Source organism: Bufo gargarizans, chromosome 6 (assembly GCF_014858855.1).
Source record: "Bufo gargarizans isolate SCDJY-AF-19 chromosome 6, ASM1485885v1, whole genome shotgun sequence".
NCBI classification, from domain to species: domain Eukaryota; kingdom Metazoa; phylum Chordata; class Amphibia; order Anura; family Bufonidae; genus Bufo; species Bufo gargarizans.
This window is the reverse complement of record NC_058085.1, coordinates 288,882,549-288,908,137: the sequence shown is the minus strand read 5'-3', so window position 1 is coordinate 288,908,137 and position 25,589 is coordinate 288,882,549. Positions and strand designations below refer to the sequence as shown.

At 45.3% G+C, this 25,589-nt stretch overlaps 2 protein-coding genes across 9 annotated transcripts in view; one reads left to right on the top strand and one right to left on the bottom strand.

Moving 5' to 3' along the window:
- The window catches only part of NSMCE4A (NSE4 homolog A, SMC5-SMC6 complex component), a 30,053-nt gene extending 27,856 nt beyond the window's left edge, over window positions 1–2,197 (bottom strand). For 2 of the 4 annotated variants that reach the window (XR_006390430.1, XM_044298296.1), the window contains exon 1: window positions 1,943–2,197. Coding sequence is in view for 2 of the 4 variants with exons in the window: in XM_044298296.1 (XP_044154231.1) it covers window positions 1,943–2,084 (142 nt within the window). In the remaining 2 variants the exon portion in view is untranslated. The remainder of the gene's footprint in view (window positions 1–1,942) is intronic. The other 2 variants (XR_006390429.1, XM_044298295.1) reach the window with 1 other exon arrangement.
- Window positions 2,198–5,889: 3,692 nt separating this feature from the next.
- The window catches only part of TACC2 (transforming acidic coiled-coil containing protein 2), a 181,918-nt gene continuing 162,218 nt past the window's right edge, over window positions 5,890–25,589 (top strand). For 2 of the 5 annotated variants that reach the window (XM_044296930.1, XM_044296931.1), the window contains exons 1-2: window positions 5,890–5,934; window positions 7,445–7,648. The gene's annotated coding sequence lies outside the window, so the exon portion shown is untranslated. The remainder of the gene's footprint in view (window positions 5,935–7,444; window positions 7,649–25,589) is intronic. The other 3 variants (XM_044296932.1, XM_044296933.1, XM_044296934.1) reach the window with 3 other exon arrangements.

Here is a 25,589-nt window from a genome sequence, read left to right as displayed (position 1 = left end):
TATCGTTCTTTGCTTTTACACTGCTCGATAATCTTGCAGTTTCGCTCAATTTAACGATAATTTACATGATAATTGACTCCTGGGCAATGTCACCACATATGAATATATGTTCCTATATGGCTAGTTTCACATTAGCGGCAGGATGTCCCGGCGGGTGAACAGCCTGTCGGATCCGTCCTGCCGCTAGCTCATGTGTGGCCCTGGACTGCAGCTCCGTCCCCATTGACTATAATGAGGGGGGGGGGGGGGGGGGAGTTCCGGCGGCGGCATGGCAGCACATGCAGTACTTTTAGTCCGGCTGCCTCTCGTCGTGCGCTGCCATGCCGCCGCCGGAACTCCCCCCCCCCCCCCAGTGATCCAATTACCAGACAACTCATATTCCCTAATAAATTTGCGTTGGCAGTCTATGGAAACGCATCAAGGAAGGTCTTGTTGTCCAGCAAAAACCAGTGTTTATGCCGGAGCCCATTCTAATCAATGTGGATCTGATGGTGTGCCGTCCTATCGGGCTATGCCAGACACGGTAAACTCCGGCGGTCTGTTCCTCTGCTGGATCACATGTGTGAACATAGCCTAACGTTGACTGTCTGGTGACAATGCTGTCAAGGCGTAGATACATTAGCAGGAGGTGAAGAGCCCGTTCTTGTGGTTGATGTGTAGGAAGCAGGAAAAATGAAGAACATTAAGGAGCCACTTTGTTCCAAACTGTGATGGTCAGCCAACGAGGTCGGAGCATCTCCAAAGCAGCAGGCGTGCGGTATGCCTGGGTATGCAGTGGGTATTACCGAGCAGGACAACTAGTGAAAGTGTCATGGGCGCCCAAGTCCCTAAATGCACACAGGGAGTAGGGGCTAGCCTCAATGTAAAGCAATATCAACCCCTGAAGGGGTTACATCCATCTAATTAGCCTGTCCCTCCCATCCTCCAGTTTGCTGGGAAGACACAGCGCATGCGCTGTTGAGTTTTCTGTGCTGGATCTCCCCTGCTTCACTACAGGCAGAAAGGAGGATCAGGGGTGAGACATGGCAATCAGAGGGGATAACCTGGAGCACAGCACTGACAAGGGAGGAGATTTATCAAAATTGGTGTAAAGTAGAACTGGCCTAGTTGCCCATAGCAACCAATCAGAGTCCACCTTTCAGTTTTCAATTCTCCTCTGGAAAATGAAAGGTGGGATCTTGTTGCCATGGGCAACTACGCCAGTCTTGATAAATCTCTCCCAAGAAGTCTTGGCTGCAAAGACGTGGATGCAACATCAGAGGAAGCTGCAGAGGAGAATGGATGGGGCCACCTAGGGGAGAAATGGTGACTACAGTACAAGATGGCTGCACATGAGCGCTGGTTGTTGTATCTCAGAATCCCCCTTTAAAGGGGTTGTCTCACTTCCGAAAACAGCATTTATCATGTAGAGAAAGTTAATACAAGGCTCTTACTAATGTGATAGTCCATGTTGCTTCCTTTGCAGGCTGGAGTCATTTTTCCATCACATTGTACACTGCTTGTTTCTATAGTTACGACCACCGCTGCAGCACAGATACAAGGCGAGTTCACATGGTCCCGGCCACCAGAGAGGTCTGCGCTTTTTCCTATAGTGTGCAAGCACGACCACCACTGATAGATTGCAGGGTGGTTGTAACCATGGAAACAATCGGTGTATAATGTGATGGAAAAATGAATCCAGCCAGCAAAGGAAGCAATATGGACAATCACAATACATTAGTAAGTGCCTTGTATTAACTTATGATAAATGCCACCTACTGAAGTGAGACGCCCCTTTACTCTGAGGGGCACAGCAGCGCAGAAAGCTATTGCCCATAGCAACCAATAAATCTTCAGCTTTCACTTTCAAAACCGTTGCTATGGGCAACAAAGTCACATGACTCCCACACACACTACAGTATTCATCCCCCCCGCATGACGTCATCATGTCCCGCGCACTCACGGTACATGCTCTGCATCAGCTCCCGGTACTGATGTCGGATTTGACGCCGGTTTGCATCGTCTTGCTCAACTTCAAAGTCCTTCGTGATGTCGTTAATGTCGTCATTCTCCTCCTCGTCGTCAGGTGACCTCCTCCGGGACATCTCGGTACCGCGCTCGCCGTTCACACTTTGCCGCTTCTCGGAACAGGACAAGTCGGGGCAGGAATACAGCAGTTCGCGGTTGGGGCGATGACGTAGAGGTCACGTGGGCTGGCGAGCGGTCATGTGACTGTCCTGCGTCTTCCCAGTCAGGGCGCGCAGGAAGGAGCGGGCGTACTGTCTCTCATGAGGGGTTGGGTGGCCCCAGTGTGTGGCCGGGTGTGGGTGGTACTTACCTGTTATGTTTTGTGGGATACTTTCGGCATCATTTAACGAACGCTACCCATATCTGTTTGAGATTTATGTATAACTGTATAGGGTTTACCTGTGTATTATGTGGCTTATTACAAGTGTACTTACTCTTTTTGAGATCTTATTAAATTAAAAAAGTTTATTTTTGGGACTTTGTTAACCCCTTGTGACCTTGTTTTGGGCCTTAGGGATTTATTTTATTTTATTTTTTTGTCACATTCCAAGAGCTATAACTTTTTTTTATTTTTCCCTTTGATGTAGCCTAAGGCTACTTCCACACTAGTGTTTTTCTTTTCCGGCGCTGAGTTCCGTCACAGGGGCTTTATACCGGAAAAGAACTGATCAGTTTTATCCCCATGCATTCTGAATGGAGAGTAATCCGTTCAGGATGTCTTCAGTTCAGTCATTTTGACTGATCAGGCAAAAGAGAGAACCGCAGCATGCTACAGTTTTATCTCCGGCAAAAAAAACTGAAGACTTGCCATAGGAATGTATTATTGCCGGACCCGTCCTTCCGGTCTGTGCATGCGCAGACTGAAAAAAAGGTGAAAAAAATAAATGCTGGATCCGTTTTGCCGGATGACACCGGAAAGACTGATCCGGCATTTCAATGCATTTTTTTTCGACTGATCAGGCATTTTTAAGACTGATAAGGATCCTGATCAGTCTTACTAATGCCATCAGTTGGCATATGTTTTGCCTGATCCGGCAGGCAGTTCCGGCGACGGAACTGCTTGCCGGATCTCTCTGCCGCATGTGTGAAAGTAGCCTTATGAGGGCTTGTTTTTTGTAGTAGTTTTTAACGGCACTATTTTGGGATAAACTGACTGATTACCTTTATTTTACCTCCTGCATGATAATTGTTTAGTGCAGGTTATCACGGACACGGTGGTACCAAATATGTGGAGGAAATTTAATTTTTGTAAAATTTTTTTCATTGAAAAGCTTTTTTTTACCAATGGAAAAATTGTGTTTTTTTTTTACTTAGAATTTTTTTTTTTATCTAATAAATGCTCTAGGCCTTTATTACATCTGGTTACGCCATTGTCAACTTACATCCGGTGACGTGTCCCCTGATGTAGACATTCTCTTTTGTCTTCTCCATTCGGTCCAGACCAACATGATGCTTATTCCAGCTCTGCAGAGTTTGCCACACAGATATATCCGGTTCCATCATTCTTCTCCCCGTTCTAGTGCCCCAAGTGTCATCCTGGTGCCACCACCAATACCGTGCACGCTGTGCTCTCCAATGCTACCAAATGCTATACTGCAAAAACAGTCTCTCTAAAAATACTAGTACCACACAGAAGAAGTAGAAATAAGCTCCTCAAAGACCTTGCGGAAGGTAGTCAAGAAATCCTGAAAGTTGCTGGTCACTGGGTTGCTGCGTTCCTAGAGGGGAGCGGCCCAGGCAAGTGTTTCACTGGACAGGAGAGAAACCAAGAAAGCTACCTGGGACTGGTCAGTAGGAAACTGGTAGACCGGCAGATCAAAGTGCACGGTGCAATGGTTCAGGAAGCGTTGGCAAGACTTTTGGTTCCGTCATAGCATGGGGGAAGTGGAAGGTGCAGACTGAACACACCATAGACTGTGACTGGGCTTTGCTATAGGTCAGCCAGCAGGCTGCAATCTCCTGGATTGACAGCTGACCCACAGGGGTCAAAGACACCAATGCAAAGCACCGACAGGTCAGGGAAAACGGTAGTCAGGCCAAGGTCAGGGTAGGCAGAGTACAAGAAATCCAATAAACAGTCCCAAGGTCAGGGCAGGCAGCAAAAGATCAATATATATGGAGGTCAGACACAGGTCATATAGTGGAGGGTCAGAATTCAGTAAACAGGCAGAAGTCAGAACACGAGCAGACAACCGAATACAGTACTCCTTTGCAGGAACTAGCAAGCTAGGAAGAATATTGCTGAGCCACTGCTGTAACATTACCACCACTGTGTTTTACAGATGGTGGCTGTTGTTTATATGATGCTGTGCCCGTGGGCTGGTGGGGCCCAGTGCCATGGAGGTTTACCCTGATAGCAGGGGTATTGTTAGGCTACTGGGTCTCGCTATCTGCAGGTGTTGCGTTTGTGGCGGCAGCGGTCATCACATGGCACTGTGACAGATTAGAGTAGGGACCCACTAATAAGCAGCCACCTTGATGTGGTGAGTGGGACTATGCAGTTGTAAGCCAAGTACCAGGGTGGGCTACCCAGGATACAGTGACGTCACGAACGAGGAAAGCAACTCCAACACCAACTTTTGACAAAACAGTATTTTACTTAAACGTGGCAATGAGCACAACCACAAATGCTGGGAACATACAATCAATTTACATAGCCGAAGGCTGAGACCCTTGTGCTGCACAGCACGGCATCCTACGATGGATGAAAGGGAAAAGTGCAGTAATTTACCTGCTGGCGGGCACAACTACACTGCCACACCTTACCTGTTATTACCCTAAAAACAAGAATCACTGTATGGGTGTGTGGTACGGGCTAGCCTGCGGTGCAGCACAACAGCTTACAATCTTAAGTTCTACAGTATCCCCCCTCCCATAACTGGTCCTGTAGCACGTGCCTCAGTATTCCTTCTGAGCAAGAAAACGCCAGCCTGTCTTGAGTTCGTGAGAATTTTATCAGCTCCCCAATGTGAAATGTTGCTTTAAATTATGAAGTCCTTGAAATGAACAGTAGTAACACTTTTGGCCTGACACAAACAGAGACCCTAACTAACTAACTTCAGGCCTGGTCTCAGTCTCTAGGTGCCAACACTGTGATGAGGTGCGTGCACGATCTTACCGACCCGGGTCTGCTTTGCATCCACAGAACAAATGTCTCTAACAAGCATGCGGTACCGCAGTGTATGTTGCTTTGTTCGTCTGCTCTCATCAGCGTTCCTGGAAGCAATCCTCGTTCCTCTGGACAGGATCAGGGTCTTGAACACGATCAGCTACACTTAGCTGCAGCTCTGGTCACTGAGGGATGCTCTCACACCTGATGCTATCGGACTCCCTGCTCACACAGTTCCTCAGTGTCTCTCACAGCCTCACTCTAAGGGTCCATTCAGACGTCCGCACTTTGGGTCCAGATCCGTTCCGCAATTATGCGGAACGGGTGCAGACCCATTTATTTTCAATGGGGACGGAAAAGATGCGGACAGCACACATTTTCGGTCCGCGGCCCCGCCAAAAATGAGCATTTCTATTGGGGTGCCGGCCCAGTGTTTTGCGGATCTGCAAAACACTGCGGACGTGTGAATGGACCCTAAGATGGCTGCTGCCTTCCACTCCAGACTTGTAACTCCAACCCCTGAGAGTTCCCAACATCACATGAAATGCAGTCTGTTGCAGTGCTTAGGAAACAGCGGCATCTTGTAGCAGGTTGGGTAGGGTACACATCGGTACAGGGAAAAGGAGACGGCTGTGTTTCTCAATGGGCGTCTCCTTCTCCCTGTGACTTGGACAGCTCACAGCCAAGGAGGAGACGCCCATTGAGAAATGCTGCAGTCTCTTCTTCCTCTCTGTACCATTTGTATGAATTTACATACCAGGCAGGAAACCAATACAAGGGGGCACAGCGGGCGAACGGAGCGGCGCATAGGAAACTTAGTAAGCACTGCAACATGACTTCTCTGTGCCCTTCACAGCCAGCTATTTACATGATAATCTCAGGACCGGTGAAAGGTCCTCTTTAAATACTGGCCACATTTTGATTTTGCATTTTCATTTTTTCCTCCCCACATTCCAATAGCCATAACTTATTTAATTTTCTTTTTATATAGCTACATGAGGGCTTATTTTTCCAGGATAAGTTGCATTCTTTCAGGGTACCATTTAATTTACCATGTCTATTATTGAAACGTGGGAAACAATTCTTTGTGGGGTTAAATAAAAATAAAAAAGCCAAGGTTTTTGGGGTTTTCTCATCACGGCTTTCACTGTGCGCTAAAAACAACATGACATCCTTATTCTGTGCCTCAATACGACAATACCAAGCTTGTATGTTTTTTTCCTTGCTTTCGGGAGGATAATAATGGTCTTGAATTTTCTCCATTTGTACACAGTCTGTCTGACTGGATTTTTGGAGTCCAGACTTAAGAGATTGATTTGTAAAATTTTTCATCCTGATGAGCATTAATAACTCTTCTTCTGAGGTCTTCAGAAATCTTTGTTCGTGCCAATATGCACTTCCAAAAACATGTTGTAAAGATAAGGCTTTGATAGATCCCTGTTCTTTAAATAAAACCGGTCACCCCCTCACACCTGATTGTCATCCTACTGATAGAAAACATCTAATTTCCCCTTGAAATCATCTGCTAATCCTAAGGGCACGGCCACACGGTCAGGTTTCTGGATGCCGTTTTTGAAGTCAAAATCAGGAGTGGATCATAAAAGAAGAGCGATTATAATGGACATATATGACGTCCCCTCTTTTTGAATTCACTGTTGGTTTTGATTCCAAAACTGCCACAGGAAACCTGACCACGTGGCCGTGCCCTAAAGGTTCACATACTTTTGCCACTCACAGACATGTGAGATTGGATCAAAGTCTAATATTTTGACTCATTGGTTTGGTTATCCTTATCTACTTTTAGGACTTGTGTGAAAATCTGATGTATCTTTAGGTCAAATTTATGCAAAAATATCGAAAATTCTGAACAGTTTACAAACTTTCAAGCATCACTGTATACAGAGGGGCACGACTGTTCAGTTGTTTAGATGTGCTTCATGGGTACGTTGTAGATGCGCTGTTATGTCATGGCACTGACTGTATGGGTCCTTCCATGGAGACTCCTGATCAGTGTTTCTTATCCAAGGTCTCACTCTCCAGTTTCCTCACTACCTAGCTACGTGGACCTGGGCCACACAGCAGCAGCCACCCAGGTAGTTAGGCTCTTGCTTATGTCTACACATACTTGATCTATGTTACATTATAGGCTACCTGCATTTTCTATTTCCTATGTGTTACATTACCTGTTCCTTCCTTTGGGCAGGATCTGTCCTTGTACCCCCCCACCCCCTCCAAGTTTAGTTGTGCGCTGTGAGCATTGCAGGCCCAGTATAAAGCTCTGGGATCAGATTCCTCACACTTCACCAGAGTTTCAAATCCCATTTATAGAAGCTCGCTACATGTGACCTGCTCAGGAGAGAGGATCAGCATTCAGTGCCAGCAGGGACAGGAGAGACAGAGAAGTCTCCATAAGAGCTGAAGTAAGTGAGGCAGACGGGCAGAGCACTGACACAGACTTCAGGACAAGGGCAGAGATTATCAGGTGATTTACAGTGCAAAGAAGACTGGTCGGATCCCTGGAAATGTGAGAGGGTAAGAGACAATCACTTACATATAATCTCTCTACTAACTCTTTTTAAGGAGCACTAACCTAAAAAATGCAAAAGTAGACTCCTATTTTTTGCTTGTATCCAGGTTACTCTATAAAAACCAGCACTGTGGAGTCGGTGAGCCAAACTCCTCTGTTTTTCCACATTCTGACTCCAGTATAAATGACTCATGTATAATAATTAGTAAGAGATAGCTTAATATACTGAAATGGTGGTATCAGGCTTTTCATCAGCCATGCTAAAGGGGTAATAACCCCTTCTTCACCCATACAGCCCCAATGCCCCCCTTGTCCTGCACTGTATAGCACAGGGCAAGGGCTTTTTCTTCAGATCCGGTGACATATGGGTTATGCTAGGCGGAGGTTTCTGCCTAGCAGTGAGCCCGGTGACGTCACTAGCACTAATGGGCGGGCTTTAGGGCTCCCCTAGCCTGTAATAAAGCCTAGGGCAGCACTAAAGATCGCCCATTAATGTAGGTGACGTGACTGGGAACACTGCTAGGCAGAAGCCTCCGCCTAGCAGTGTGACAATACAAACAAAATAGCCCTTGCCCAGCGAGATGCAGCACAGGACAAGGGAGAGCATCGGAGCACTTCACGCAGCTCCACTCATAGGGGCTGAATGGGTGAAGAAGGGGTTATGTCCCCTTTAAGTACTTGCCTTTCAGTTCTTAGAAGAATGCAAAGGGTACGATTTCTCCTTGGAGAGTGCCTAGTAAGGAGTCTCACAGGCCATGCAAATGAACTGTTTCCAAAATATAAAAAAAGAGGTTCCTCCAAGGTTCAACCTTTAAACAGGCCTTAAGACATAACTAAGGATTATATTCCAGCCACTCTTATCTGCAGACAGCTGTTTCAGGGTTTTTGCCCCTCATCAGAGCAGAGCTCTCAACCTGCTAAGCCAGTTCTCTCCGCTTGAGGCCTGTTTAAAAAAGCTCAAACAGTGACTTATAGGATAGCAACCTTCCAACCGAAGGCTTCAGAGGTACAGTTTTCTTTTCTTTTTGGAAAGAGCTCATTTTCATAATGATGATTACCCACCGAGTGGTGGACCTCCTCCTCTGGTCTTCAGGGTATAACATACTGCATTTTAAAAGGTTTCTACCACTAGATTTGGTCCTATTTAGCTGACTGACACTAGCGATGTGCTAGTGTCAGCAGTCCATAACAGTGTTCTTACTTATCATCTGTCTGCTGCCGTTCACCTTAAAAACGTACTTTTATAGATATGCTAATGAGCCCCTAGGTGCTATGTGGGCGTCATTAGCACCTAGAGGGCTCTGTCAACTAACCATTTCAGCCGCCCATCGCGTCCCTCCAGCCCGCCCCGCTCCTGTTGAGTGACGTGAAACTTCTCAGTATCTCGTACCAATTCCCGCGCCTGCGCCGTGCGCTTCTGTATTCTCCCGGCGCCGGCTTCCTCACTGCGCCTGCGCCAACTACGTTTCAGTGAGGAAGCCGGCACCAGGAGCGCGGCATTCACTCACTGCGCCTGCGCCGAATACAGAAGCGCATGGCGCAGGCGCGGGAATTGGTACGAGATACTGAGAAGTTTCAAGTCAATCAACAGGAGCGGGGCGGGCTGGAGGGACGCGATGGGTGGCTGAAATGGTTAGTGGACGGAGCCCTCTAGGTGCCAATGACGCCCACATAGCACCAAGAGGCTCATTAGCATATCTATAAAAGTACGTTTTTATGGTGAACGGCAGCAGACAGATGATAAGTAAGAACACTGTTATGGACTGCTGAGACTAGAACATCGCTAGTGTCAGTCAGCTAAATAGGACCAAATCTGGTGGTAGAAACCCTTTAACAAGGCTCATGGACCAGCAGCGTGAAGATACAGCTGGTTTACACAGCCTGATTGTCAGGAAGATTATCGGGGACGAACATTCCTACAAACGCTCATTCCCGATGATCCGCCTATCTAAAGGTGCCGCTTTCTCCCCTCTACCCATTCACTACATGTGCATGCTCAGATGAGCCAAGCATACATATTTATGTGAGGATCAGGAGAGATAGTTATCGGGCAAACAAGTGTTCAGCCAACAGATATCTCATCTGTATGGTCAGCTTAAAGGGGTTATGCCATGATGGAAGCAGAAATTGAACATCAGACATCATCTGTTTCTAACAAAGGTAGAACCAGCCCTGTACCTCACATGGAACCAGAGATCTCCTCATTCATTTATCCAATTGCTCTATTGCATTTATTTCAGGCTGGCAGCTCAGGGGGCGAGTCCTTTCTGCCGTAGTTCATTCCCTGTAATTGTCACAGTTTCTAACAGAATTCATGGTTGGTGATACTTGAAGATTTAAAAGGGTTTTCCAGGATTTTTATACTGAAGACCGAAGAACCTCTGTATAGGTCATCAGTATCTAATCGTGGCGGTCCGATATCTGATCAGCTGTTTAGAGAAGGCAGCAGTGCCTTCTCGCAGCTTACTGAGCACAGCAACATACGCTGTATAGCGGCTGTGCTACGTATTGCACTTAGCCCCGTTCACTTAAGTGGAGCTGAGCTGCTCCTAGGCTACGTTATCGATGAACATGTCGTCACGGGCCTAGGAAAAGGAGAGAGACTGGGCGGTCACATGGAACACTTCTGCCTTCAAAAGACAACTGATCGGTGGGGGTCCCAGGTGTCGGACCCCCACCAATCAGATACTGAAGACCTATCCAGAGAATAGGTCATCAGTATAAAAATCTTGGAAAACCTGTTTAAACTGAGCACGTGCGACCACCTTAGTGAGGTGGAAAAGAATAAACAGCAGTTGGCACTAGATATGTACATTTTATTGAATAGCTCAGTGGCTATACAGATTTTCTTAATTAAATGCGATTGCAAAAGTTTTCAGAGTCAGGTGCCGATTTTAAAATTGTAAAATATTTTTCACAGCACAAACCCTTGAAAGGAGAGGAAAGAATGAAGGCGAAGTGGTCACTGATTTTCTGTTGCTGATTCAACATCTTAGTTATCACTCCTTTTTGATGAATAGGCAACTTAGCTTGATAAAACGTACAGTATATTTATATGATTAAAAATTCTAAGCCTTTCTCGTTTTAAAATTGTTTTTATTAATTTTCCTCATAAAGTAAGAACATAAATGTCGACATTGTTTCAACATTTTGGAAGTATAAACTTAACCTGCGCGTACAGTATACAAGGGCCATTGCAAATACAGATAAAGGACACAATCGTTATTATCTGGAAAATAATATCATACATATTGACTCCGCCAATCTTAATATGAAAGGCAAAAGAAACTTCCAATAGAGATGCCCAAAAAATGCCTGGGAAAAAACAGGCTTCCATCGAGGCAGGCGCAAAATGATATGTCTCGACACAACTCCAACCAGAAGCATGTAAGATGTATGCACACGGCAGATGAGGTCCCGTTGAGAGGGTGGTGACTCACGTTCGCAATACGTTCCCCTTTACATTGAGAACTCATACCCCCGAGAAATTCCGAAAAGTTTTCCACAGGTTCCAAATATTTTCGAACTGCACAGCATCCAAGTGCGCTATTTGTTCGAGGCGGTAGAGCTGATTGCATTTGAGGATCCAGTTTTGAATAGAAGGGGGGTTTGGTTGTTTCCCTGCTACCGCAATCATAAGTCTAGCTGCAGCTAACAGAGTGTTACATAGCGAGCGTTTGTATTTGGGGCATCTAATTTCTCCTAAAACTCCAAAGAGACATACTTTCGGGGAAATGGCTATCTTCAAGCTACATATACTAGATATAGTCTTGCAAATCTCCTGCCAGTAAGAGGTTATCTTGGTACAATCCCACCAGATATGGGCACACGTACCTATTTCTAGGTTGCATCTCCAGCACAAAGGGCTACACTCAGGAAACATGTGATGGAGCCTCTGTGGTGTGTAATACCATCTCGCTAAAACTTTGTAGCTGTTCTCTTGCAACTTGACGCACCTAGACACCTTGAGAAACGCCTTAAGCGCATGTCTTACTTCTATGGGAGATAATTGAATGTCCAGTTCCGATTCCCACTGCTGAATGAACAGAGGAGTCTCTGATCCCGTTTTGGAAAGTAGGATGTCATTGAGCTGAGAGATTTTTCCCTTTGGTTCCTTTGTTTGTAAGGCTAGCTTTTCAAAGGGAGTGTGGGCTGGTGCACTCGGGAAATTAGTTAAATGTTTTTTCATTTGTTGAAGTAAATGGGCTAGATGAAAAGTGGAAAGGTTAGTCAACGACGGGTGTGTGCGAAGGTCCTCGTATGGAGGAATGTCTTCCTCTTTACAGAGGTACAAAACAGGAGTTGTAAGAGATTTCGTCCTAACCGGTAGGGTTTCTAAAAACTGGACAGGAGCTTGAAAAAATGCGTCCCTCACTTGTATTAATGTAGGATAGTTTGGTGATAATGATGCAAGCCAGTTAGATTCTGACCACATACGTAGTATATATATACTTATAGAGCTACATGTCTTCAATGTTTTGCTAGCGAGCGAATAGTCCATAAACAGCAAAGAGCGCAATGGAATGTTGGCCATGTTGTATTCGGTTGAAAGATCTAAGCGGTTCGTATAAAGTTCTCAACCATTCCAAACAGCACATGCAAATCACTGCTTTGTGGTACAGGTACAAATCCAGGAGCCCCATGCCCCCATTATTTGGCCGTTGCTTGACCTGTTTAAAAGGTAATTTAGCTTTCTTCCCGCCCCTTAAAAATTTCAGGAGGATGCTCTGGATTCTTTTGAAGAAAAAAAATTCTAAACCTTTCTAAGTTCCCATGAAAGTAAGTATGCAACAAGTTCTGCATTAAACATATCATTTATACAATTTTAAGAATATTTAATAATTTTATGTTGAAGCTGGAGTTGGTGTCGGTACATTTCTACCAACTCCGGCCCAAAACTGCCACCAACTCCGACTACTCAGCCCTGCTGAAAAACAGACTGTGCAGTTAACATAGGGCAAAACTATTACATGGGAAGCTGTCGGTGCTGGTACTGCAATGTTTATGTCCACACTAATGTTTAGTAAAAGTCATTTCTAACTGATCTAAAATGGTCCACAGATCTGCCAATGTCTCACTGTAACAGCTTCTATGAGAAAAGAGAAGGACCCTTTATCCCCCTAGATTAAAAATGTGTTGTAAATCTATTTGAAGCTATTAATTCATAAGAAGAACTCATTTGCCCCATATACACATTGGTGATCTGCAAAATCCTAGTATTGAGCTCAAATAAGTTTCTCAGATTTAATGGAAATTCGTATTTTATGGAACTGCAGATTTGGGTCATAGGGAAGGACAGTCGTGGGAAAACCAAATCCCAGCTGCAGGTTCTCCCTGGTTCAGAGAGCAGAAGACATGTTCTGAGTGAAAGAGGAGATGGGCAGATATAACATGCTGATGACAATTGGACTTCCCTGATTCAGGGGATTCAGTAATAGGTGTATTTTAGGGAATTGTGACATTTTTCACATAAAGGTTTAGCAAACCCTTTCCATTTCCGAATAGCAGATATAAAAAATTCTGAATGTCTTGCACACTTGGTCAGACTTGCCCACCATAGACCAGAAGATTCACTGGTGGGCTCAGACTCTGATACAATAATGAAGGCCACAGGTCCATCAGAACAGAACTGTACATGGAGTTGACCTGCAGCCAATCACTAAAGAGGCTCAGTCACCCGGATCAAACCTACCCTACCAGGCATATAGCCTGGTAGAGTTGATGATGCTGACAAAAAACATTCCTTTTTTTATGCTGTTCGTGGTCAAGTGATGGAGAAAATTTTACTTTTAAAAATATGCAAATTAAGTATTCGAGCATTCGAGACGGGCTTATGCCGCTTGAGCTCCGCTCCAGGGATGCTCCCGGTGCTCCATAATGGCGCATTTTCCTGAAGTTCACGCCCCCTGGCTTTAGATTGACAGCGCAATCCCATGCCCAGAACGGCACATGTGCACATCTTTGTCTTCATTCCGGACTTGTAAAGATGCGCAGTCACGGCAGGGGTGTGCAGGCATGGGATCTCAGCATTAGACCAAAGGGTCTATCGCTGTCAATCTAAAGGCAGGGGGCATGAACTGGGGCGGTGGTCAAACTGCATAAGCCCACCTCCTGGTGCCCCAATGCTTCATTTGTATATTTTTAAAAGTTTATTTTTCTCCACCACCAGAATACCGACAGCAGAAAGAAAGGTATTGTTTTTGTCAGCATCAAGAACCCTACCAGGCTATATGTAGGGTAGCATTGATCTGGGTGACAGAGCCTCTTTAAAGTCTTTCTTATGGTTTTTAATGTTCTATTTAGATGTGAGCTCATTTGCTGTCCATTCAAAAAGTTGATTCTACAGAGGACGAGCACCTCCTCTGGAGGCTATGGTTATGATGTAGGTCAGTGGTGCCCAACCATTTTTCGCCGCACTAGACTTGGTATAAATTTTGCGGGCCGGAACCAGGTAGCTTTGCCAGAAAGAAATGCAAACGCTGTGAGCATTACTACTGTGAAGAGGGCACATATCTGGCATAACTACTGTGAGGAGGGCACATATCAGGGTATAACTACTGTGAGGAGGGCACATATCAGGGTATAACTACTGTGAGGAGGGTACATATCAGGGCATAACTACTGTGAGGGGGCATGAGTGAGCATTACTACTGTGAAGAGGGCACATATCTGGCATAACTACTGTGAGGGGGCACATATCAGGGCATAACTACTGTGAGGAGGGCACATATCAGGGCATAACTACAGATCCCCCCCCCCCCTTCAGTGTCCTCCACAGATCCCCTCCTTCAGTGTTCTCCACAGATCCCCCCCTTCAGTGTCCTCCACAGATCCCTCCCCTTCACTGTCCTCCACAGATCCCCCCCTTCAGTGTCCTCCACAGATCCCTCCCCTTCAGTGTCCTCCACAGATCCCCCCCTTTAGTGTCCTCCACAGATACCCCACCCAGAGCCGCTTCCTAGCTAATTTATTCACTGCACTTGGCCAGGAAGACGGCGCATGCGCACTTCGATGCCTCTGCCTGTGCGAGATTATGGCGCTTCTCTTCAGTTTCACAGAGGCAAGTGCAGTGAATAAATTAGCTAGGAGGCGGGGCTGGGCGGGGAGTTTGCAGGCACAGGCAGCATCGCTTTGCTGTCTGTGCCGTTCGCAGCGTGCCCTGCGCTGATAAAGTCCGGTCACTGCGCGGGCCGCATGACACGGCTTTGCGGGCCGCATTTGGCCCGCGGGGCCGTAGATTGGGCATCACTGATGTAGGTCATGCAGAAGACAACTGAAGGTAATTTGGAGCCATTCACTTGCTGTTAGGGACATTCATTACAGAGTTCATTCAGAAATAATGCATTACAATTTTTTTAAAGATGAGTGTGCAGCATGATAACAGGATAAGTTAGGACACCATGAACACCATTGAAAGCCAATGGGGGACGGATCCCTTTTCCATTTCAGAGAAAACGGATCTGTCCCCATTGACTTGCATTGCTCTGCATCCCAGGACGGAAAGCAAACCACAGTATGCTGCGGTTTGTTCTCCGGTATGAGAATGCAACTAAATGGAACGGAATACATTTTGGAGAATTCCATTCTGTTCAGTTAGGTTTTGTCCCCATTGTATTTTTCTCCGGTATTGAGACCCTATGACGGAACTCAATACTGGAAAATAGAAACGCTAGTAGGAAAGTAGCCTAAGGCCTCTTGCACACAAAAGTATTTTTATTCCGTTTCCATTCCGTTTTTTGCGTTCCGTATACGGAACCATTCATTTCATCCTATTATTGTCCGCATAACGGACAAGGATAGTACTGTTCTATCAGGGGCCAGCTGTTCTGTTCCGCAAAAAACCGAATGCACGCGGATTCTGCGGATCTCTTTTTTACGGACCGCAAAATACTGAAAAAGCCATACGGTCGTGCGCAAGAGGCCTAAGAGTAGACATGCTAATGTTCTGTTCTGATGGCGGATAGGCTCTTCAGTGTACCCCAGTCTTACACAATAGGGAATTTGAAATCACGGTTACTTTCCACTTCTATTACCGGGATCACTTCTTGTAAAAATAACAATTATGATAAATTGTACAATATGTATAATGAAAGTGTTCATAATGCAAAGCGCCTAATATTTACATGTCAGTGGCTGCAAAGGTGGAGCTTCATTTTCAGACTTGGAGAGTTTTTATAGGTCGTGGCTGCTTTAGTAGAAATGCCGGGTGTAAGCAATACTACAATGACATGCAGGTTCACACAGGCCCGGAAGAAATGTTCTCTAATAGAAAAACATATAGAAACAGTGTTTATCTGTCATCGATCACTCTATCTATCTAATCTATTTCATATCTATGATTGTAAAGCACTGCGGAATATGTATATAAATAAAGATTATTATCTACTATATGCGTCTATCTACTGTGTCTATCTAGGATACTGCTAGAACAAACAGCCAATGAGACATGCCTAATGCTTATTTATACTGTAGCTCTACAACAAGTTTATTAAACCTTCGCCTTTTTGGAAGATTTTCATAAGATTTGATTTTTTTTTTTTTTTTGCCAGAAACCATGCCAATCTTGCCCATGGGCAATCTGCATGGTTTGCCCATAGCCTGTCTGCTGCTGTGCTCATTCAGCTGAATATGGTCCTGCCAGTCTGGGAAAGGAGGGAGTGAGGCTTGTGTTGCTGCCATGTGTGATTTGGGGGGAAATGCTACTGCCAATGGGGTAGGGGTGGAAAGAGGTACATTGCTGCTGTGAGAGAGCAGGGCGGTTAGGGAGACAATGTTGCTGCCAGAGGAGAACAAGTAAGATTGCGGTTAACTATGTTGGTTCATTAGGAGAAGGGGGAGGGGAAAATGCTGCTGTTAGTGGGGAAGGGATGGGAAGGAAGAACAATGCTGTTGTCAGCGGAGAAGGGGTTGGAAGGGAGACAATGCTGCTGTCAGTGGGAGGGGGGCAATACTGCTGCCAGTGGAGGAGGGGTGGGAAGGGGGAAATACTGCTGCCAGTGGAATAGGAGTGTATACGGGTTTGGTGCTTCACAGTGGTATTATGGACTTGTGGGACAGTATTTTGTGCTGTCCTGTGGTATCTGTTTTGCTGCACTTTAGTATTTGTTTCGTGCTGCTTGGTAGATATTTTGGTATTTGTTTTGTGCTGTTTCGGAAATTTTTGTGCTGCATTGTGGTTGGACTTATCTATTAAACATTTATGGCATATCCTGGAAACCCCTTTATTATAAAGCGAGGGATGACTATCCTTTTCCTGTGTATAGCTTTCATCATCCTGCTTGTATGATAACATTTATCTATCTAACTATATTAGCAATATAAACAGATCACCCTACTCATAAATCCTTCATGATTTGTCGCCTATGAATAGATTGCTGCTCGGTGGAGATCAGCTCTAGACTGCTCACACAACAAACATTGGCTTGCAGCACGTTATGTAAGCTCGGTAACAGCTCATATTCCAATCACAATTGCTCCACTGAACAATAGACAACTATGTGGTTGGGTCGAGAAATACACAGACGCTGTAGTGTAATAGACCTTCAGATGCCCTACAGGCTGGGTGCTCCCGGAATAGACACTGCAGAGTAAATAAGCCCTAGAACATGGGGCAATTAACAATGTGCTTTATTGTCAGAATTTATATATTATAGTGTATTAGGAATAATATTTCAGATGAAATTTTTGCATTTCCTCAATATAAAGCGTACAGTATAAAAACAATATATACTAGTGTAGTCAGATTGGCAATGATAAAGCGGTTTGTCAAAAATGCATAGTTGATGGATGATATTGTACTGGTTTTTTTTTTCAAGATCATGATGCAATACAAATAAACATCTTTGCTAAAAAAAAAAAAAATGCATAGTTGTGCAGGGACATCATCTCCGCATGTAGCACGCTTCACTTTTACCACCCACTTTTCCAGTAAAATCACTCCGTTCTTGGTGCTTATTTGGACCAAGAACTTCAGTGTGTGTTGGTTGTCCCATACAACACATGATTTGTTGTGTCTTTTAAATCTGGTAAAAATTTCTATCATTAGCAAGTAAGGTCATTTTAATTATTTTTAAGAAGGGAGCGCAATTCGCCTAATCTGCCTTGGGCACCAAAATACCTTGTCCCGGCCCTGGAGACATCAGTGAGATGCAACCATGCGAGCCATCATCCCAATTAATGACCAGCCAAATGAACAAGCTCAATGTGCAGGTTAATGAGAAACATATGAGTGCACGGCTCTAGTAGAAGCTGTTATACAGGCTCCATCGGATGCCTCATGTGCAGAGCAATCCTACCCTAGGGCACTGTCTCCGTAAATTTGGCATTTGAACAAACATACTGTTTTTGTGTGTCAGATACATATAGAATGTGGCAGAAACTTTTGTAGACTTCCATATGCAATCATGAGCATGCCCCATAAAATACAACAGAAGCCCTATTATGGCTTCTGCAATCGTATAGCCGCTGTGAAAAAGATAGGGCATGTCCTATACTTTGCTGCAACACACAGACCCGTTGAAGCCGATGGGTCCGCACTGTGATACGGTGTGCACACATCCAATATACATGTTTTGTGAATCCGCGGTTTGCGGACTGCAAACCACAGTCGTGTGAATGACCCCCTAAAGGGAAGAAGGAAAGACTTAAGTTAAAGGGGTTGTGCACTGTCATGATACCGATGACCTAACCTCAGAATAGGTCATCAATACCAGATTGGTGAGGGGTCCGACACCCAGCACGCCCCACTGATCAGCCATTTGAAGGAGTCACTCTCTTAAAGATAGGTCATTAACATCGTGAAACTAGAGAACCCCTTATACCCCGCACCAAGATACAATCGAAGTGTACAATTTGGATTTTACAATTTGATGTGGAAAACATCTCTCCCCTTTTTTTATGTCCTCTTTTGTTATACAGTAGGTAAAAGGCAGGTCCTAACGGTTTGTGCCGTACAGTATAAATTAGGGTTCTTCACAAGTTACACACATGTTAATGGTTGATAAATATATAAAATGCAGGAAATATAAGATTTGTGTGCAGTAATCTTTGACGGATGATAGTAGCAATATGGACACACAATATCACACTGCTTAGGATTTTGTGCCTGAAACGCCTTTTGTTTTTCATTTTTGGCAGCTCACCTTGGCGCTGTGTCCGAGTGGTCGGACGAGGATTAACTGTTGTGCTCGGGTTACTCTGTTGCCTAACGGGACAGTGATAAATTTAACTCAAAAGAATCCCATGTTGTCATCAGCAGAACCTTAAAGGGGTTGTCCCGGTTGAGAGCTGAACCTGGATATAACCTTGTCTGTACTCATTGACTATGTATGCGTGGAGCGTCGGAGCATTTCCTTGCTCCGATGCTCCCCCTTGCCTTGCGCTACATCGCGAAGGTCAAGGTCTGTTTACTGCCAGTGACATACCAGGCTTCTCTTCACTATGCTAGGCGGAAACTACCACTAGTACTTGCCTCTAAAGCAGCCTAGGGCAGTGCCACCGACCACCCATTTGTGCCGCTGATGTCACAGGGCTCACTGCTAGGCGGAAGCCTCCACCTAGCATAGTTAGGAGAAGCCCGGCAGTAAACAAGCAGACCTTGCCCTGCGCAATGCAGCGCAAGGCAAGGGGGGGGGGGGGGGGGCATCAGAGAAAGGAAATGTTCTGATGCGCTACTCATGCATAGTAAATGAGTATAGACAAGGTTATATCCGGGTTCACATCTGAACCCGGACAACCCCTTTAAACAATTACATGGAAACCACTGCAGAGCTGGTTATTTCAGGTGCCAAAATATGGGAACTTTCTAAGAAGACATAGTTGCCGGATGTCCTTGATTTTTAGTATAGACCGAAACAACATTTCCAAATAATAATATTTATTAATAAAAAATATATATTACCTACTCTGAGACATGGTTAATACCGCCAGAGCATGCATTCCTGTCCACTGTAGATGCCAAGAGCCTCCTTCTATCGGTCTCTGGTTTGCAAAATTGAACAGCAGGAGAAGATGATCTCCCTTTGAGCGGCACAGGGTCCTCGTTCAGGTCCTCCTGGCACCACTGCCTGGCCTTCCAGGACACATTGGATTTCTACATCTCCCTTTGAGCGGCACAGGGTCCTCGTTCAGCTCCTCCTGGCACCACTGCCTGGCCTTCCAGGACACATTGGATTTCTACTCTCAAATGAGTTGACAAACTCATATTTGCTTCCCCTCTTTTTCTTTGTTGTTTATCTTTCGTTTCCTGGCCTTTTGACTGTTAGGCCCCTAAATATGCAGTGATCCAGTGGAAAGGTTAATTTTATGTTACAAAGTTAAATCTTGGGAATTAATTGCTGAAGGACACATTTCCTTGTGCATTGTGTATTCTTAATACTTATGTGTGGGCAACAAGTGGTTCACTTTGGCAGTTCTAATTAGGTTTCCAGGGTGATGTGCTGGTCCCACTCCTTGGTGATAGGAGGTCTTAGCTGAGTAGAGCTAGAGGCAAGACCTGCATGTGTGAGCTCTTGAGAAGTATGCCCAAAGAGAAGCCTAGTCCAGAGACTCTTCATCTCCGAGACTGGAAGCTGCCAGAGAACAACAGAACGGAAGTACTAGTGAGAGAAAGAGAACAGACATCTCAGATCATTTATAACCACTTCAGAGCTGTGTCTGGATAAAGGCAGTAAGGTGCTGCTCAGTTATGGCAATTAGACTTCACTGCTGTGGAAAGGGTATATCGCTTCAGCTCCGACCACACTTTGAGACGGACTGGCTGTCTGAATCTAAGATCTGCACCCCTCAGCCTGGGAATTGCAGAAAGAGTTAAAGGGGTGTCTCACTTCAGCAAATAGCAGTTATTATGTAGAGAAAGTTAATACAAGGCACTTACTAATGTATTGTCATCATCCATCACATTATACACTGCTCGTTTCTATGGTTACGACCACCCTGTAATCCAGCAGTGGTGGATGTGCTTGCACACTATAGGAAAAAGCACTGGCCTAAGCATGCTCCCAGAGTCCCAGCCCCCAGAGAGGCCGGCGTGTTTTGCTATAGTGTGCATGCATGGCCACTGCAGATAGATTGCAGGGTGGTTGTAACCATGAAAACGAGTAGGACAAAAAAATGAATCTAGACAACAAATAAAGCAATATGGACAATCACAATACATTAGTAAGTGCTGTGTATTACTTTCTCAACATCATAAATGACATTTGCTGAAGTAAGACAACCCCTTTAAGGGCCAATGTACCGCCTATTACCCAATAAACGAGCTAATGTACCGCCGATTACCCGATGAATGAACGAAACACTCATTCATCTGGTAATCTGAAGGTTTGTGCGCACGCAAAAATGATTGTTTCCGGCAGAAGATTGTGCTGTGTAAACACGATCTCCTGCCGGCAAACAACAAGTCCTTATAGGGAAGAGCAATGGCATTAGCGATCACTCCTCCCCATACTCTGGAGGAGACCATTAAATGTAAATACATCGGTCTCCTCCGCTAGCGATCAGCAGATTGTCGGGAAGCAACGCTTCCTTCCTGACAATCTGCTAGATGGTCATCCCGTGTAAAGTGACCTTTAATAATAAATGTGGTCATTTGGGAAGTTTTCAAGGTGTAGTTAGAAAGACGGAGTACTACTACTACCATCATTGTTGCTGCCTATGCAGAGCTATTGGGAAAAGCCTACTCTGTGAAATACCTCAGAGCTGTGCCCATTGCTGCTATATAAACTGTAACTCCCATCATCCATCTAGTATACCAAACTGGCCTGGTTTTTGACTCAACCTTCCGTCCTCTAGCCCCGTCATCTGCCACCCTGCCTTGCGCTCATCTACCTAACATCAAGGGCACCCCAATCAACACCAGGCAGGAGCCCCGGAAAGTCTAGGGTGTGCCTTGAGGAAAGAACGGGTGTTGCCTGCATTCACTGCGGGGCCCTAGGGAAGGCTGGAGTGAGGAGAGCCACTATGAATGACCACCGCCCCCCCCCCCCCTATGGATCACTGCATATGCATTAGCTTATTGTCAACTGAACCCACTGTTGTCAGCGGGAGCGGACAGCAATCTAATGTGTATAGAAAGAGTATACACTGTATACCCTGCGTATGGGGAATGTCACATGTTGAGAAAGAGAAGGATTTGAATTGAAATTGAATTTCGGTGCCCAGTCCTACTGTTCTCCTGGCTTTTTCTCTCTCTCAATTGAAAATACATATACTCGGCCAAAATATGTGTATGGGGAAATCTGGAGAGATAGCTGGCTTGAGCCCCGGATGTTTTGTCCAGTGCCCCAAATGTTATGCTGGCCTGATAGCATTTTTTTTTATTTATTTGGCTATTCCCCACCCTCCCTTGTACTTGTTCTGCTACTTGCGGGCTGCGCGGGCAATGAGTTCAGTCACTTCGGTGCGCAATCCCGTCCTGTGGCGCGTAATCCTGCGAGACCCACCGCTGTAGGTCACGGGTCTCGCGGTATCATGTGCCGCAGGACGGTATTGCGCACCGAAGTGTCTGAACTCATGCCCACACAGCCCGCAAGTAGCGAATCAGCGGAACAAGTACAAGGGGGGTGGGGGAATGATCTGTGGAGTTGCCCAGACAGCTATGGTAACAGTTGTTAATTTATTCATAAATTTCTAAGAGGAATAAGAGAGAAATGAGAATTATTTCATGCAGAATACAAGTCGTTAGGCATGCTGATAGGTCCTTTCTAAGATAAGACATGTACGAACCTTAGTTTTAGGGTCCATTCACACGTCCGTGTGTGTTTTGCGGATCCACGGATTGGTGGATCCGCAAAACACAGACACCGGCAATGTGCATCCTGCATTTTGCGGACCACACATCGCCGGCACTTAATAGAAAATGCCTATTCTTGTCCGCAATTGCGGACAAGAATAGGACATGTTCTATCTTTTTTCGGGAACGGAATTGTGGACCCGGAAGTGCGGATCCGCAATTCCGGATTCATGCAGCATACCGTGCGGCCCCAAAGAAATGAATGGGTCCGCAAAAATGCGGAACAGAATTGCGGACGTGTGTATGGACCCTTAATGGGAATCTTAGCACACGAAGCTTCACTGAACACATTAGACATCTCTTCAGAAGCAAAGTGCACATTGATGTTATTCTAAAATGTTGGCAGCCATTAACTTGAGACACTCCCTAAAATAATCCGTGTGAAATTGTGCTCTTCACACTCACATTGCGCCTCAGCTATTTGTGACTCAGACATTACACAAGTGGCAAGCTGATCCAGTATGCAAGATGGCCTGTGACAGTCCGTGTTACTTATGGGCAATGTTACCATATTACATGAGATGGGACTCGGGAAATATATGCATATACCCTAATAAAGCAATGCGATAGGGCCTTGTTCACATAGGTCGGTTCTTAGCTTATGGGTCTTACATGGAGTACTGTGCAGCAGATTTTTCCACAGAAACAATATTAGGCCTTAGTCACACACCCCTGATTAAAAATCATCTGCGCTGCGACTGCAAGAAGGAGTAGGTCAGTATGTCCTCACTGGACATGAACCTGATGACCATCGCATCGAAGACACTATTCCACTTGTCTTCTGGTATGTATTCCATGCGACACAGACCAGAATAGTGCATGGCCTGAGGTGTGAACAGCACTACTTCCTCCTACGGGTCCGTCTGCAGTCCGTTGTCCACCCAGACAACACATGGACATAAATTATGTTCATGTGAACCAGTTCTTAAAGGGGTTGTGCAAGAATGGAAGGGGAGATTTTGGCAAACCTGACCCATTCTGCCGGACCTGTAAAGGGAAGCTTACTTACCTGCTTCCTGGCGCCGGGTTAAAAATGAGAAAGAATATTTACTCACCTCACTCATCCCAAGCCCCTGCCATTCCTACTGTGTTCTAGTCCATGCTGCTCTCTCCACTTGCTGCTCCTTGGCTTGACATATAAGAAATGGCTTGGACTGCCCACTCGGCCAATCACTGGCTTTGTACGGGTCTCTGCTGTGGCCATGATTGGCTGAGCAGGTAAAGCCAACAATTTCCTGTGTGTCAAGCCGAGGAGCAGGAAGTGGAAGACCACAAGGACCAGAGCCAGAAATTATTCCTTTGAAAAATGCCTTTAAGGAGTATTCTGGTTGTTACAAATTATTCCCTATCTATAGGACTGACCCTCAGGGGTACAGTTGAATCCCCCGGTGGGCCTCTAGTCTCCCACCCCCTGCACAAGTGGCACATAACACAGTAGACTTACTGCACTACATACATACAGTACAGACCAAAAGTTTGGACACACCTTCTCATTCAAAGAGTTTTCTTTTTTTTTCATGACTATGAAAATTGTAGATTCACACTGAAGGCATCAAAACTATGAATTAACACATGTGGAATTATATACATAACAAAAAAGTGTGAAACAACTGAAAATATGTCATATTCTAGGTTCTTCAAAGTAGCCACCTTTTGCTTTGATTGCTGCTTTGCACACTCTTGGCATTCTCTTGATGAGCTTCAAGAGGTAGTCACCTGAAATGGTTTTCACTTCACAGGTGTGCCCTGTCTGGTTTAATAAGTGGGATTTCTTGCCTTATAAATGGGGTTGGGACCATCAGTTGCGTTGTGGAGAAGTCAGGTGGATACACAGCTGATAGTCCTACTGAATAGACTGTTAGAATATGTATCATGGCAAGAAAAAAGCAGCTAAGTAAAGAAAAACGAGTGGCCATCATTGCTTTAAGAAATGAAGGCCAGTCAGTCGGAAAAATTGGGAAAACTTTGAAAGTGTCCCCAAGTGCAGTCACAAAAACCACCAAGCGCTACAAAGAAACTGGCTCACATGCGGACCGCCCCAGGAAAGGAAGACCAAGAGTCACCTCTGCTGTGGAGGATAAGTTCATCCGAGTCACCAGCCTCAGAAATCGGAGGTTAGCAGCAGCTCAGATTAGAGACCAGGTCAATGCCACACAGAGTTCTAGCAGCAGACACATCTCTAGAACAACTGTTAAGAGGAGACTGTGTGAATCAGGCCTTCATGGTAGAATATGTGCTAGGAAACCACTGCTAAGGACAGGCAACAAGCAGAAGAGACTTGTTTGGGCTAAAGAACACAAGGAATGGACATTAGACTAGTGGAAATCTGTGCTTTGGTCTGATGAGTCCAAATTTGATATCTTTGGTTCCAACCACCGTGTCTTTGTGCGACGCAGAAAAGGTGAACGGGTGCACTCTACATGCCTGGAGGTGTGATGGTGTGGGGGTGCTTTGCTGGTGACACTGTTGGGGATTTATTCAAAATTGAAGGCATACTGAACCAGCATGGCTACCACAGCATCTTGCAGCGGCATGCTATTCCATCCGGTTTGCGTTTAGTTGGACCTTCATTTATTTTTCAACAGGACAATGACCCCAAACACACCTCCAGGCTGTGTAAGGGCTATTTGACCATGAAGGAGAGTGATGGGGTGCTGCGCTAGATGACCTGGCCTCCATAGTCACCGGACCTGAACCCAATCGAGATTGTTTGGGGTGAGCTGGACCGCAGAGTGAAGGCAAAAGGGCCAACAAGTGCTAAGCATCTCTGGGAACTCCTTCAAGACTGTTGGAAGACCATTTCAGGTGACTACCTCTTGAAGCTCATCAAGAGAATGCCAAGAGTGTGCAAAGCAGTAATCAAAGCAAAAGGTGGCTACTTTGAAGAACCTAGAATATGACATATTTTCAGTTGTTTCAGACTTTTTTGTCATGTATATAATTCCACATGTGTTAATTCATAGTTTTGATGCCTTCAGTGTGAATCTACAATTGTCATAGTCATGAAAATAAAGGAAACTCTTTGAATGAGAAGGTGTGTCCAAACTTTTGGTCTGTACTGTATATTCAATGTACAGCACCTCAACCAGCCTGTGTTCATATAAAACATTTGATAGATTATTATAGAAACTCCCCAGTGTATTATCATAGACACG